Raw genomic sequence first — 16,041 nt, 5'->3', positions numbered from 1 at the left:
TCTCCCTGGAGCGCCCCACAGGAGTAACAGAGCCACCACCGCCTGGAGGAGCCCTTCCGGGAGCCCAGACCGCGCGGGGATGCAGCCTCCGGGGAAATCAGCCTACAAGGCAATGGGAGGGTCACGGTGGGGCCAGGCTTGTCCCAGCGGGGCTGTGGGCCCTGTGAGGACGCTTCCCCTCCCTCCCCACGCACAGCTGTCCTGCTGTCCTGTCTGCCCCACAGTGGGCTCAGACCTGCGCATTTCCTTCCATCTCTGAGCAGCGCTGGGGGCTGAGACCCCACTTCTCCTTCCCACGGGCTTCACCCTGGGCTCCGCCTCTCCTCTTGCCCTGCACACTCTGGTCCTCAGGCAGCAGACGGAGGGGTCTCTGAGATCGACCCATCAGAGCTCGTCATCTGGTGCTTAAGCTGCACCCGGGCCCCTCTGTGAAGCCCACTCCCACAGCTGTGAGCCTCTGACCCAGCTGGCGCTGCCCACCGAGGGCACCCGGTCCCACGTGGCTGCCCCCTGCCTTCCCTGTGCTCAGCTATGGCTCTCATGCCGCGGACACGCGGGCTCCTCCCCCTGGGGCCTCTGCACTTGCTGTTTGCTGGGATTCCCGAGTCCCACCTCCCCAGCGCAGTGTTGACCACCCTCACTGCTCCCAGGTCCCTCCCCAGAGCCCCGCCCCCCAGCATCTCATCTAAAGAACGCTACCTGCCCACCTGCCGCCCTGCCCTCTCTCTGTCCCCCCACCCCCACCCCGACACCGTCCTTGTCATGTTCTTTCCTGCACTCGTCCCAGCCTGAACTTACCCGCTCCTGCTGGTGTCTCCCTGCTCGCTGTCTGTCTCCGCCACTGGGAAAGGGAGCGCCCAGCGCCCAGAGAACACCCCGCTTCCTCCGCGGCAGGGTCCTGCTCCCTGTCTATTGTCCTAGTGTTCTGAATGCGTGCAGGCTGACGGCGGGGTTTGTGGACGATGTACGCACAGGTGGAAGCATGGGCACGCGGGAGCCGGCCTGGCCATGTACACAGGCGGACCTCTCCCCTCCATGGGAGTAGCTTCTCCGAGACGCAGGTGCACCGGCTGCCACCTGATGGCGGGTGGCAGTGTTGGCTCTGGCTCTGAGCACACAGGGCGCCAGAGGCCTCCCTGTCCGACAAGACCTGGAATACCCCCACCAAGGGCCGCCCTGGTCCCAGACCACTCTTCTGTTTCAGTCGCTGCCCCGCCCCACCACGTGCGTGGGGGGGGGCGTTCTCCGCCCCCGTTGAGGGTGACGTCACTTCCATAGGCGGACCCGAGGTTGCCCAGCAACAACAGGGGCTTTCCAAAAATTCATGGACAGTGGAGTTCCAGTGAGTGTATTCGGTGCTAAAAAGCTTGGCAGTCCATGCCTAGTTATCACGACACGGGTTCCCGGGAACTGTGACGCCCTCGTGGTTACTGAGCGCTAACGTGACCTCCTCATACCACTCACACATAGCATGCCCCTTCATGCCAGACACACATAACATGGCATCTTCATACCACACACATAACATGGCCTCTTCTTACCACACACACATTACCTGGCCTCCTCACACCACACACATAATGTGAACTCCTCGTACCACACACACATAACATGCATCTTCATACCACACATGCTAACGTGGCATCTTCATACCACACACATATAACATGGCATCTCCATAAAACACACATAACGTGGCATCTCCATCCCCCACACACATATCCTGACTCGGCCGCTGCCCTCCGAGCTCCACTCCCGGCTGCACCGTCCTCACCTCGCAGCCCTGCACGGGCAAGGTGTGCACCACCTCTGCCACCCCCGAGCCCTGATGCCCGCACCCCACTCCCGAGATTCTGCTCTCTGGGCGTGGGGTTCAGCCTGGCCGTGAGCCCTCGTGGACCCGCCCCAGGGCCTCCATGGGCAGCTGAAGCTGAGAACAGCAGAGATTCTGTGCTCCCACTGGGCCTGGACGCCCTGCACACCATGTTACCCTACCTCGTTCAAGCACATCAGGTGTCCCAAGCCGCTGCTGGAACTGTAACGACACCTGCGAGACGTTGGGAGAATGTCGTAGGGAGGCAGGCCCAGCACGCTGGCCGTGGCTCTGTCCATCCCAAATCATCAAGGCTCCATGGCCCTCAGATGCCCCCCAGTGCGAGCAAACACTGCAGGAGGTGAGCTCCCGGTGCCCTTGACGTCCAGGGACAGGGCTGACGTCAGCTGGGCATGGCTTGTGGGCTTTGTCCCTGCCGAGGTGGCCAGAGTCACTTCAGAGGATCCAGGCACAGGGACAAAGACGGGATGTCACACCACACCTCCTTTGTCACCTGGCTCTCCCTGGGTGTGGTGGCAACGCGGGGCCCTTCTCACGGCACTGTCTCGTCTTGCAGATTGCTACCATAGCCTGTGCAGCTTCCTGGCCCGGGAGACCGACTCTGTGGTACTCTCAGTTGGGTGAGTTGCTGGAGACAGCGGTGGGTGTTCTACGGCGGGTGGGGAGCGAAATGGGAGGATTCTGGGTAAGGATAGGATAGAGAGAGGCCCTGTGCCCCATCAGGCACTCCCACACATCCCCCTGAGACAGGTGCAGCTCTGCTCAGAATAGCAAGACCTGGCCATGGGAGCCAGTGATGGAAGCAGCAGGTAAAGCCGCCACTAGTGACTCCCGCATCCCACATGAGCACCGATCTGAGTCCCGGCCGCTCTGCTTCAAATCCAGCTTCCTGCTGATGTGCCCGGGAAGGCAGCAGAGGATGGCTAAGAGCTTGGGTCCCTGTCACCCAGCTGGGAGACTAGCATGGAGTTCCTGGCTCCTGGATTCAGGCTGGCCCAGATTTGCCTATTGAGATTATTTGGGGAGTGAACCAATAGATGGAAGTTTTCTCTCTCTCTCTCTCTCTGCTTTGCTTTGGGTCACTCTGCCTTTCGAATAAATAAATGAATAAATATATCTTAAATAAACAAATACAAATGTTAGCATCAGCCCGAATGCCCATGAGCAGAGAAGGCGTGAAAAACGGTGCCATCATGCATATTAGGTTCCATGGCCACGAAGGTATTAGCGGATGTCACAGAGGCATGGAGGTAGGTAAACCGAAGGCCACGCCACAATGTGCACAAGTCTTAGCCATATGAAATTACATAAACAGCTCCAGAAAGTTGTATCATCTGATACGTTCTAGGACTAGAACCCCAATGATGGGATCACAGCCGGGAAGGGCGGGTCCAGCACCCAGGCTCCCCCTTTCTCAGCTGGGGGAGGGTTGGGGACGAGGGAGGGCACCCTAGGAGGGCTGTGGTGTTGGTCCTGCGGTGCTTGTTGCATGGTCCAAACTCCCTTTAACTGCTGGCCGTGCACGAGACCCGCACGGAGTCCCCAGCTGCTGGCTTTGCCTTGGTCCGGCCTTGGCCATGGCTGCATCTGGCGAGTGAACCAATGGGTGGGAGCGCTGTCTGTCTGTCTCTGTCTCTCAAATAAGTGAATACAAGCAAACAAACCAAACAGCCACCTAACCAGCTGCCTGCTGCTCATGGAGAGATTAACGTGCAGTTTCTTCAGACACAACCCAGGTCCTTTGGAAAGAAAAAGGAGGAGGGGGGCCTGGGAGTGGGGGGTGGGGTGGGGGTCTATGCAGTAGGATGTGCCTCTGGAGCCAGAGATCATGGTCGGGGGTAGCAGGTTGCAGATGGCAAGTGAGACGCATGGAAGATATCCTCTCTGTCAACAACTCCTGAAAATGTGGCTGCCCCAGGCTGTGTGACCTAGAGAAAGTCACCTGGCCTCTCTGCTCGTCTCTGATGAGATGGGGAAGGTGATGTCTTTCCAGCATTCACCAACATCCCTCCCAGCAGGTTTACCATGGGGTCCCAAATTTGGCCATTAGCACTTTTTCTCCAAAGGCTGTGTGGTCTTAGGAAGACCCCCGCAGAGGGAGAGGGAGGGCTGTGAAGAGCGCCGGCTCCAACACCTGCGGGAGATTGCGCAGTGCAGCACCACTGTGGACGTCCAGAAAGACCCGGCACGGCAATGCAGTTCTAAGAGCGGCAGTGGAGCCACACAGGCAGAGAGGGGCCACCATGGACAGTGCCGGGCGGGGACTCCCTGAGGGACCCTGAAACTCGGGGAGGTGGCACTGGTGCCGGTGTCCCCTGACTTCTCTATTTTTTTTAATATTTATTTATTTACCTGAAAGGTAGAATTACAGAGAAGAGAGGGGAAGAGATGGAGAGAGAGAGAGAGAGAGAGAGATCTTCCATCTGCTGATTCACTCCCCAAACGGCCGCGACAGATGGGACTGGGCCAGTCTGAAGCCAGGAGCCAGGAGCTTCTTCCAGGTCTCCCAGATGGGTTCAGGGCCGCAAGCAGTTGAGGCGTCCTCCACTGCTTTGCAAGGCCATTAGCAGAGAGCTGGATTGGAAGTGGAGCAGCTGGGAATTGAACTGGTGCCCGTATGGGATGCTGGTGCCACACATGGCAGCTTTACTGACAGGGCCACAGCGCCGGCCCTGGCTGACTTCTCTGCAGGATAAGTGGGACACCCTCCCAGCTCCTGGAGGAAACCGGATTTTGTCCTCTTGGTTCTGCAAAGCACACCCTCCCCGCCAGGTGGCATCTCAGCCCCTTTGCACTGCTGTAACAACGCGCAGAGGCTGGGGGCTGCCCCAACACACAGCTGTGTCCCCCTCCTGGAGGCTGGGAGCCCAGACCAGGGCGCCACGTGGCTGGGTGTGGTGAGGACCCTGTTTTGGCTGCAGATGCTGACTGTTCCTTGCATCCCACGGGGAGGAAGGGAAGTCAGAGGGTGCTTAGGGCGAGTGTTAGGGCCCCATCTTCGTGACTTAATCACCCCCAAGGCCCACCTACTGGAGCCCCAGCCTCGTGGGGTGGGAGTTGAGCCAAGGGATTCAGGGGAACAAGCGTTCAGTCCATGGCTGAGGCTGAGAGATGGGTGCAGGGGAGCGTGGGGACTTTTCTGCCGCTTCTTGGTGGTCAGAGATTGCCCCAGTGGGAAGCTCAGAGTGGGTTATAGCAGTCACAGCGTCCGGGCAGACGGGCAGCATGGGTGGGCGTGTTCCCTGCGTGGGAAGACAGAGGGAACCGAGTGCTTGCGGCTCCCGGCTGCTGGGCCGGCTCCCAGCAGGGGCCCAGTCGTGGCAGGTGTTCTGCCCTGTTTAAGTGGGAACTTGCGTGGACACCACTGGTGTCTTGATCAGCACATTGCTCAGGGCAGAGATGGAGCCAAGCGCCCTGTCTTGGTCCCTGACCTTGGAGCCACTGTGGAAGGACGCAGGATTCACGTCCGACAGAGGGCAGCAGAGTTCTAAGTGGCCCTGCACACCGGGGGCTCCTCATGGCGGCACAGCTAGGGAGGAAGAAGAGAGTGGGAGGGTGCTGAGCCCTTAAGCTGGGACACAAGCGGAACCACCGCTCTTATTCACTTCATCCTTTAAATAGAAAAAAAAATGTGGCTGTGACTCTAATGGTTTGAAATCCAGGACCCTTTATCAGTTCTTCCAAATGTAAGCTGAGGATTCATATATACCTGTGGACGCTTTGACATAATACATTACAAACACAGTCTGCTACCTGGGATCAACCTCAGCCAGCAATCTCAGGAAAGCGTGTTGAGAAAAGCTCCCTAATCCAGCAGTGTGGCCGACCTTTCGCAGTGTCCTGTCCCATCCTCCTTGCTGTCGCCCGAGTCCCAGTTCGTGCACCAGTTAGCTGGTGCTTCCCCCTGTAGGGGCTCCTTGGGAAGCCCCTCTTCCTTGCTCTTGATTTTAGGGGACACCTGCCTCAGGATGCTCTGGACCAAACTTGAGGGGGCGGGCTGCTTGCCGTCGGCCTCTGGTCCCTGGGCCGCCCCCAGCTGCAGCTGCGCTTCTTCCTGCCTCATTCACCTTCACACATCTGCGCCCTCAGGGCACCTCTCACTCTTCCCTTCCCCATCTCCTGAGCCCAGGGCAGAGGGCAACTGTGCCTGTCCCTGGGAGAGAACGCGCCTTACTCACTAAATTTCAGGTTTCAACAGCAGTCCTGGCTGGAGGCAACTTCCCCCTGACCTTGGCCTTGTGGTCCCTCCCCCCTCTCTGCTGATGGCCAGGGACCCAGCAGTGGCTGTGCTGGCCTTTCGCTGTCACTGCTGGCTGCCTCACTTTCAGAGCAAGTGGTTTTCCAGGTGCCTGATCCGGGTGTATGGGAACAGACAGAGGACAGGTTGGAAGGCAGGAACCCCGGGCTGGCTGGCTCTGGCCAAGTTCTGCCCGCCCCTTAGGGGCAGAGGGGACACAATCCTGTCTTAGCAGAGTCATTCTGAGGACCTGGTCAGGTTGTGGTCTCACAAGGGGGGTTGGAGGCATGGTTCCCACGGCCCCTTGTGACACTGGTCCACACGGGGTGGGCCTTGCTCCTATGTCCTCCCCAGGTACCGCAAGCTTCCCGACTACCACAGCCCCATCATCACCAAGGACTGCCTGAACGCCTCCATCCACTTCCTGAAGGCCCTGGACACCTACGGGGTAGACCCCGCCCGAGTAGTGCTCTGCGGAGAGAGCATTGGAGGCGGGGCTGTGGCCGTCACCACGCAGAGCTTGGTGGGGCGCCCGGATCTCCCCCGGATCCGGGCTCAGGTCCTGATTAACCCAATTGTCCAGGCTGTCAATCTGCAGCTGCCATCCTTCCGACAGAACCAGAGGGTTCCGTTCCTGACTCGCAAGTTCGTGGTGACCGTGGTGTGTCAATACATGAACATCCACCGCTCCTGGCATCGCGCCCTCTTGACGGGTGCTTTCATACCCCCGGAAGCCTGGAGCAAGTACAAGAAGTGGCTCAGCTCGGACAATATCCCCAAGAGGTTCAAAACCAAGAGCCACCAGCCCAGCTTCCCCGCCCCTTTCAACGAGGCCGCCTACCTGGAGATGAAGCACCTTCTGGACGTCGAAAACTCGCCCATCCTAGCAGAAGACGAGGTCATTGCTCAGCTCCCGGAGGCCTTCGTGGTGAGTTGCGGGAATGACATCCTCCGAGATGACGCCCTGCTCTACAGGAAGCGCCTGGAGGACCAGGGCGTCCCCGTGACCTGGCACCACGCGGAGGACGGCTTCCACGGGTCTGTGATCTTGTTCGATAAGAAGCATCTCTCGTTCCCGTGCTCCCAGGAAATCATGAATGCCGTGGTCTGTTACATAAAGGGCATCTGACGGTGGCCCCAGGTCCCGAGAGGGAGGGGCGGCGTGGCCTCCTGCACCTGCTGGGTCCCTGGGTGCGTACTCGCTGATGGACAGAGATGCTGAGTCAGCGCTAGACCCATGTGGGGGGGCTGAGAAGTAAGCCCAGAACAGTGCCGCTTAGAGTTCAAGTCCATCCCCCTCGCAGGTGGGCGGCCGGCGCTATCTGTCCCACCACTGCCATCACGTGGCAGCCGCAGCAGAGGGGGTGGGGATGCCCTGGTGACTTCTCATTGCCGTGACACGCATGTATATGCAGAATAAATGCCAACATCTGGTCTCTGTGTCCCCGGTGACTCTGTACCACGATGACGATGCCTGGCGTGGGCCACGGCTTCTGCCAGGACTGGAGTCACCTGACAGGGGTCACCTGACAGCTCTGGCTCAAGTGTCACTCAGAGTGATCCCAGTGAGCCTGGGAGATGCTGTGGCCACCGCGTGGGAGACCCGGGAGAAGCTCCTGGTCCTGGCTCCTGGCTTTGTATCAGCTTAGCTCTGGCCATTGCAGGCATTTGGGGAGTGAACCAGCAGATGGAAGACCTTTTTCTCCGACTCTCCCTCCCTCTCTCTCTCTGTAACTCTGGCTTATCCCCCCAATGGCTGCAACAGCTGGAGCTGAGCCCCTCCAAAGCCAGGAGCCAGGAGCTTCTTCTGGGTCTCCCATGTGGGTGCAGGGACCCAAGGACTTGTGCCATCCTTTGCTGATTTCCCAGGCATTTTAGCAAGGAGCTGGATGGGAAGTGGAGCAGCCAGGACTTGAACCGGTGCCAATATGGAGTGTCGGTGCTGCTGCAGGCAGGGGTTTTAACCTGCTTTGCCATGACGCCGGTCCCATAAATAAATCTTAAAAAAACAAACAAACAAAAAACTGCACAGGCCTGGCTTGCTAAGCTGAGCTCCAAGACGTTGGCAGATTTCTCTGGGGGTCGGCGTGGTGGTGGGTTAGCCCGATCCCGCCGGCCTGAGTGTGTGCGCCCCTTTGCCGCGGGAGGCGAATTGAAAGCTGTTCTCTCCCTTCCCCGCCAGCCTCGGAGTCAGGTGCAACTGGAGGACAGGCGATCTCAGGGCGAGATGGGCCCGCAGCAGGGCCGCCAGCGGGGGGCGCGGGCGCGGCCGGGAGGGGTCCTCCTTGGGAACACCATCAGAGCCAGTGGCGGCCCAGGACCTAGCGCATCATTCAATGACTGAGTCACCGTGGAAGACACCGAGAGAGAGTGCTGCTTCCTGCCGCAGGGGGCACGCTCCCAGACTGCCCAGGGGGAGGGGTCAGCAGGTCTGCTTGCTCCTAAAGAGGCTGGTTCCCCCGGGTCAGGGGCCCTGGGGCCGGGATGCACCTGCCGGGCGCATGGTCCCCCTGGGCTGCTCCGTGTGGCTCCCACGGGCCTCGGCGGGCAGGCAGAACCAGCGCCAACAGGAAGGTCAGTCCGCGCGCCGCGCTCCAAGTGGGAGCAGTTTCTGCGCCTCCAGTGTTTGCTGGCAGCAGCCGTGCGGGTGCGGGCGGGGTGGATTCCGGAGAGGACCGGTCTCCTGGCTGTGACTGGGGGCTCCTCTTGCCCGAGAGCCACAGCGCAGGGTTTTGCCATCTCTGGGCCCAGCAGGTGGTCCTGCGCCAGTGGCTTCCGTGCGCAGCCACCTTCGCTGCCCGTGGCCGCAGCCTCCTTTGGTCCCACTCGGGCAGTTTGCCGCAGAGCGACACCAGCGAGGCCCCTTCCCCGCACACCCCCTCTCCCTCGCTGTGGCCGTGACCTCTAAGGTGACCTCTGGATCTTGTGCTGCAGGCCGGGACAGTCCTGCTCTCTGGGACGCCCCGTCTCTGCGTGGACCCCGGCTCACACAACATGTACAACACTGGCTTGTTTCTGCGCCTTTGATCCAATGGGCGCGCGGGCCTGGCTGTAGTGGGCCAGGGCGGTGCCTGCAGGAAGCTCGCGGTCTGGAGCTCTTGTACACTGCGCGAGTGTAGAAAGCAGAGCTGGCCCAGCCCTGGGCTAAGACGGCGAAGCTGCACTGCGGCCGCGCGCAGGTAGAGGCCGTGACTGCTGCGGTCCTTCCGCACGGTGGGGAGGAAGAGGCACCACCTGCTGCCCAAAGGCCAGGGCCGGCCTGCGTTTCTTCCTCCGGTCGAACCAGGAGAGCAGCTGCAACAGGAGCCGGCGCGGGAGAGAGTCTAGGATCGCCCCCAGAGGTCCTCCACGCTGCGAGCCCAGCCGGTGAATTCACCCGAGTCCCCGGCGGTCTTCATCTCTGCAGACCCGGGGCGGGGGGTGGGGGGGTTGTAGCTCTGTTTCTGACTCTCTCTCTCAGCAGGGAGGGGAGGTGCAGGGCCTCCCACGTGGCCCCTCCTCCCACAAGGACCCTCCTCAATCTTTGGTCAGAGCCAGCATCGGCTTCTGTCAAGCTCCACGGCGCTTCAGGCACCAGGCGTATCACAGACACCTGCTTCGAGAATCAGTGGTGCCTGCTCCAGGCGTGCTTTGTCTGTCGTCCGACCGCGGAATCCCCATGCGATGGGGGGAGCCACAGCAGCATCGCTGGTCCTCGGGGTTAGCGCTCATGCTCCTGGGAAATTCGAGTCTTTGCTTTATTCCTGTGCACGCGCACTGTGGTTAACAGCTACAGAGCCCTTCAGGGAGAACTTGGAGGGAAATTTAAACTGCCTGCTCATGTGCCTGGGAAGACAGCAGGGGGAGGCCCAGGTGCCTGGGCCCCTGCCACCCATGTGGGAGAAGAGGACGGAGTTCTTGGCTCCTGGCTTCAATCTGGGCCAACCCTGGTTGTTGCAGCCATTTGGAGAGTGAAGCAGGGAGTGGAAGACCTCTCGCTCTGTCTTCTCTCTCTCCCTCTGTTGTTCTGCCTTTCAAATAAAGATTTATTTCATTTATTTGAAAGACAGAATTACAGAGAGGGAGAGCCAGAGAGAGAGAGAGGAGAGAGGTCTTCCATCTTCTGGTTCACTTCCCGAATGACCACAAAAGTCAGAGCTGAGCTGATCTGAAGCCAGGAATCAGGAGCTTCTTCCAGGTCTCCCACATGAGTATAGGGGACCAAGGACTTGGGGCTTCTTCTACTATTTTCCGAGGCCATAGCAGAGAGCTGGTAGAGCAGCTGAGACTCAAACTGGTGCCCATAAGGGATGCCGGTGCCGCAGGCCGGGGCTTTAACCCGCTGAGCCACAGCGCCAGCCCCAGTAGATTTTTTTTTAAAGATCTAAACGTGAAGCAAGGACACAGGGTCCTTCCTGGCTGTGCCTGGACCTTCATGCAGGTGTTGAACGCTCCCCAAAGGCCTAAGCATTAAGCGGGGAGGGGGGGGGCATCCTGCCCGCAGGCTGTGTAAGGCCTGGTAATCGCTGGGTCTGGCCCTGCCCAGGCACCTGCAGGCGGAACTTACAATCCCATGAATCTGTAGCAGGCTCATTTTCAAGTCGATAATTCGTATGGCCAGCAAATGATGTCACAAGTATCCAATGGCCCTTGGCAGGAAAGGGTTCCCTACCCCTAGGACAGATGAATTCTTCAGTTTTTGTTTTAGTTTGTCCTCCTTGGTGCATTGTGCTTAAAATCCACCTTTTAAAAAGACTTATTTATTTGTTTGAAAGGTGGAGATACAGAGAAGGAGAGGCAGAGGTAGAGAGAGAGAGAGAGAGAGAGAGAGAGAGAGAGAATCCATTTACCAGTTCACTCCCCAAATGGCCACAATGGCTGGAGCAGGGCCAGTCGAAGCCAGGATCCAGGAGCTTTATCCAGGTTTCCCATGTGGGAGCAGGGACCCAAAGACTTGGGCCATCTTCTACTGCTTTCCCAGGCCATAACAGAGAGCTGGATATGAAGTGGAGCAGCCGGGACTTGAACCGGTGCCCATAAGGGATGCAAGTTCTGCAGGTGGTGGCTTAACCCAGTACACCACAGCGCTGGCCCTTTAAAATCTACTCTTGAATATACTTAATACCACTGCAGTGTAGACTTAAAAAATGGTTATTATTAAAAAATCCACTCCTTATTTTCTCAGGCTTTTATTGCTACATATTATCAAAGTCTTGCAATTCTTTTTAAAAAAGATTAATTTATTGATTTGATAGAGTAACACACAGCGAGAGGAAGAAACACACACACACACACAGAGAGAGAGAGAGAGAGAGAGAGAGAGAGAGAGAATGAAAATCACTGATCTGCTGATTCACTTTCCAAACGGCCACAGCTGCTGGGGCAGGGCCAGGCCAAAGCCAGGAGCCTGGAACTCCATCCAAAACTTGCGCATAGGTGGCAGGGGCCCAAGCGCTTGGGGCATCTTCTGCTGCTTTCCCAGACAGATTAGCAGGGAGCTGGGTTGGATGTGGAGCAGCGGAGACTTGAACCTGGACTCCAAAGAGGAATGCAGTGTCACAGGAGGCGGGTTAACCTGCTGAGCCACAAGCCAGCCCCAGATTAGATAGCAATCCTGGGTCAGATTGCTACAACGGGTAATTCTGATTGGTTCTTGAGGAGTGGGAGGGTGAGGTTATGGCGGGGGGGGGGGGGTTGGTTTAACAAGCGGAAGGAGAAGATTGGCGTCCTTGGACATGGGCCGGCACACTCCTCCGCTCCTAACAGCGGGTCAGGCTGACATGGGAATTCCAGATTTCCACTTCTCTCTAAATTCAAACATACGACCCCAACTCGGAGTTCCAGGAACCCCTTCGTTCCCTGTCAGTGCCCAGCCTTTCGCACAAGGAACCTGGGAGGCTCTGGATTAAACTGCCGTGACTCACAACCCGAGTTTCAGCAACAGCCAGCGCTGGGACAATGCGGTGGGGCTGTTGTTGGGACGTCCGGGCTCTCAGTGACCCGAGCAGGGAGGCACATGTCCACATTGGCCCTTTTCCCCTGTGTTTCTGCACACTCAGGACCTCAACCCCACGCCAAAGTCTTTCTGGTCCTCATTGCTGCCCAGGGGCCAACGGCAGCGGCCACTCGGATGCCCGGAGCGCTCAGTTCCGTGGGCACGTCCTTCACACCCACCACAGGTGGTGGTTTGATTCATTGTGCTGCCACTGCGTGCCACATGTGGCTGGCAGCCCATTCCCAAGGGGCAAAGAACACCCTGCTGGAAGCCCAAGGGTGTGGCCAGCTCCGTCCCCAAGTTCTGTGTCCCGGTCACTCTACCAGGCGACATCCACCAGGAGGCAGAGCCACACGGTAATCGGAACAGGGAAAGCTTAATACAAAGAGCATATTGACTGTAGCAGAGGCTGGGGCAGCAGGCGCTGGGCCAGGAGCAGAGAAAGAGAACTTAAGGGGCTCCGCGGAACAGCCGTTTGCCCTGGGGCCGAAATCCTGACCTCATTAGAGACGGTGGGGGGCAGCCGGGGCTCACGGAGCAGCGAAGTTCTGTGCTCCCAAGTTTTCCTGAGATGTTGCTCTCTGGGGTGCAAGGGGACACCCCCATGAGGCAGCTGTCCCTGGGAACCGGCTGCAGGTTGTGCGAGGGCATCGGGACGTGGTTTGCATGGGGCTGAAGTGCGCAGCGGTGGTGGGGAAGGCACAGAAGACGGGCATCGGACACACCGCGGCTGCAGGAGCTGGGCACTGGGAAGCCACCTGCTGCTCTGAGCCGAGGACCAAGGTGGAACCAGGAAGACCAACGCCTCCCTCCTCTGGTGTCCTTCTAGCGCCCTCTGCTGACACAGCTTAGCAAGTGCAGGAAAGGCCCTCTTTTCACAGGGTGAGTAGTGGAGAGTGGACGTGCCACCGCGCGACAGTGGATGGATAACGATGCAGACCCCTCAGAGGCATATATGCAAATCAGGAAGCGAGGGGTAAATCCCACAGCGAGCTTAGGAGCCAAGGTTCTAGGGTGCGGTGGTCTAGGACATGGTTAAATGCCCCCTGCAAAGTGAAGACAAGTTGTTGGTGTTCCTACTGTTGCTATGAAAAAGTTGCCTGGGGCTGGCGCTGTGGCGTAGCAGGTAAAGCCGCTGCCTGCAGTGCTGGCATCCCATACAGGTGCTGGTTTGAGTCCCAGCTGCTCCACTTCCAATACAGCTCCCTGCTAATGCACCTTGGAAAAGCAGTAGAAGATGGCCCAAGTCCTTGGGCCTCTGTACCCAGGTGGGAGACTGAGAAGAAGCTCCTGGCTCCTGACTTCGACTTGCCCAGCCCTGGCTGTTGTGACAACTTGGGGAATGAACCAGTGGGCAGAAGATCTCTGTCTCTTTCTCTCCCTGTGTGTGTGTGTAACTCTGCCTTTAGTAAATAAATAAATAAATAATTTAAAAATAATATATGCATTATGCATTCCTTAACTCCATACTTACACCTGGCAGTGCGGTCACTTCACTTCTGTGTCCTCGGGGAAAAAAGCGCCGGTGCTGTGGCATAGCGGGTAAAGCCACCACCTGCAATGCTGGCATCCCATATGGGCGTGGGTTCAATTCTCGGCTGCTCCACTTCAGACCCAGCTCTCTGCTATGGCCTGGGAAAGCAGTAGAAGATGGCCCAAGTCTTTGGGCCCCTGCACCGCATGGGAGACCTGGAAGAAGCTCCTGGCTCTTGGCTTTGGATCGGCCCAGCTCCGGCCGTTGTGGCCATCTGGAGAGTGAACCAGCAGGTGGAAGACCTCTCTCTGCCTCTGCCTCTTTGTAAGTCTGCCTTTTTTGACAGGCAGAGTGGATAGTGAGAGAGAGAGAGACAGAGAGAAAGGTCTTCCTTTGCCGTTGGTTCGCCCTCCAATGGCCGCCACGGCTGGCGCGCTGCGGCCGGCGCACCGCGCTGATCCGAAGCCAGGAGCCAGGTGCTTCTCCTGGTCTCCCATGGGGTGCAGGGCCCAAGGACTTGGGCCATCCTCCACTGTACTCCCTGGCCACAGCAGAGAGCTGGCCTGGAAGAGGAGCAACCGGGGCAGAATCTGGCGCCCCGACCGGGACTAGAACCCGGTGTGCCGGCGCCGCAAGGCAGAGGATTAGCCTAGTGAGCCACGGCGCTGGCCCAAAACAAATCTTTTAAAAAAATGTGATGTTGTTTCTTTCTTCGTGCCTCAAACTGGATCCTGTTCAGCCATGTGTACACGTTGGTAGGGGGGGATTTTTGTGCAGAGACATTTGAAAAACAGATCTGCTATCTCATGACACTGGCTTTCCATGAACACCTTGAAAATCCCGCATTTACTGCTGATTTATTAACACCAGCCTCACAGCCAGCAGTCAATAGCCCTGTGACTTGTGCCTGGAAATTTGTCTAACACATGCATTTTTCTCCATAAGACACATCTCAAGCTTCTTGCATTTTATGGTAGCCCCATACATCACTTCAGTACTTCACTTGGAGCTCACTTTAAAGATTTATTTATTTATTTGAAAAGCTTAGTCACAGTGAGAGGGAGAGACACAAAGAGACCTCTTCCATCAACTGGTTCACTCTCCAAATAGCCGCAACGGCTGGGGCTGTGCCAGGCTGAAGCCAAAAGACAAGAGCTTCTTCCAGGTCTCCCGTGTGGATGCAGGGGCCCAAGGACTTGGGCCATCTTCTGCTGCTTTCGCAGGTGCATTACTAGGGGGCTGGAATGGAAGAGTAGCAGCTGGGATTTGAACCTGCGCTCATGTGGGATGCCAGAGTTGCAAGCAGTGGCTTAACCTGCTGCACCACAACATCATCCTCATTGGAGCTCATTTTAAACCATGAAAAATGCAAAAACCAAGGCACTGGATAGTTCTCCACGAGGAGCTTGGTTTGTAGTACGAAGGCTGAAACAAGAAGGCAGAGTGGCATCACGTTTTCACCCTTAGCTGGGAGCTTGCACGTTGAACAACTCAGGTATTTGCTGAGCTACACAGGCACATACCTGCTCATGACTGAAAAAGCACCATGATGGGGCTGGAGCTATGGCGTAGTAGGTTAAGCCTCTGTCTGCAGTGCCGGCATCCCATATGGGCTCCAGTTCGAGTCCTGGCTGCTCCACTTCCAATCCAGCTTCCTGCTAATGTGCCTGGGAAAGCAGCAGAAGATGGCCCAAGTCCTTGCACTCATGCGGGAGACCACGTTGGAGTTCCTGGCTTCTGGCTTCAGCCTGGCCCTGTCCTGCGTGTTAGGGAGATGGAAGATCTTCCAACAGATTGAAGACTCTCTCTCTCGCTCTCTCTCTCTCTCTCTCTCTCTCCCTCTGTTTCAAATAAATAAATAGTTTGTAAAGTGCTGAAGCCAGGACCCCAAAGTCCATCCAGGACTCCCATGTGGGTGGCAGAGGCCCAAGCACGTGGGTCACCAGTCACTGCCTTTCCAGGCACATTAGCAAGGGGCCGCATCAGAGGCAGAGCAACCGGGCTGGAACCAGCACTCCTATAAGAGATGCCAACATCGCAGGCGGCAGCCTAACCCATTGTGCTGTAACACCAGCCTCCAGATAGTTTTTGAACTAGAAACCTGATCATGTTGCGTCCTTGATGAAAATCCTGAACAGCTACCGCAGGCTGAGGTTAAAACCTAGGATCCTTACATGAAGCTCCAAGCCCAGAGTGAGCGGCTCCTGGGTCTCCTGCCCTCTTGCCCCACCCCCTCGCTGCCTGTGACCACAGCGCACGGTCTAATGCATGGCCTTGGATGAGCCATCCTGGTGGCGGAGCAGCTGGTTCCCGGCTGCGGTGAATGGGCTCAGGCCATAGTCAGCCGGATCCTCCTCCGTCCCCCAAACGCCAAATCCCGATGTTCTCATCCCTCTGCCACTGGGACGCACGCGGCTGCCTGCGAGCTTGGAATGTGTGCGCATTTCTTACGGGTGTTCCCAGAAACTGGCTCCAGCAGGTCCTGGGAGGCTGACATGCATAGGATGGTTAAAGCCTTGGGA

General features: G+C 57.8%; 1 protein-coding gene across 2 annotated transcripts in view; it reads left to right on the top strand.

Moving 5' to 3' along the window:
• AADACL4 (arylacetamide deacetylase like 4) overlaps positions 1-7,609 on the top strand; it is a 31,885-nt gene extending 24,276 nt beyond the window's left edge. For both annotated transcript variants that reach the window (XM_089299276.1, XM_002721513.6), the window contains exons 3-4: positions 2,391-2,454; positions 6,426-7,609. In XM_089299276.1, the coding sequence (XP_089155402.1) occupies positions 2,391-2,454; positions 6,426-7,200 (839 nt within the window). In that variant the 3' untranslated portion in view covers positions 7,201-7,609. The remainder of the gene's footprint in view (positions 1-2,390; positions 2,455-6,425) is intronic.
• The last annotated feature ends 8,432 nt before the right edge of the window (positions 7,610-16,041 follow it).

This window comes from Oryctolagus cuniculus, chromosome 7 (genome assembly GCF_051225735.1).
Source record: "Oryctolagus cuniculus isolate XC-2025 breed Fujian yellow rabbit chromosome 7, ASM5122573v1, whole genome shotgun sequence".
Classification (NCBI taxonomy): domain Eukaryota; kingdom Metazoa; phylum Chordata; class Mammalia; order Lagomorpha; family Leporidae; genus Oryctolagus; species Oryctolagus cuniculus.
Note: the sequence above shows the minus strand (reverse complement) of the source record. Positions and strands in the feature narration are given on the sequence as shown.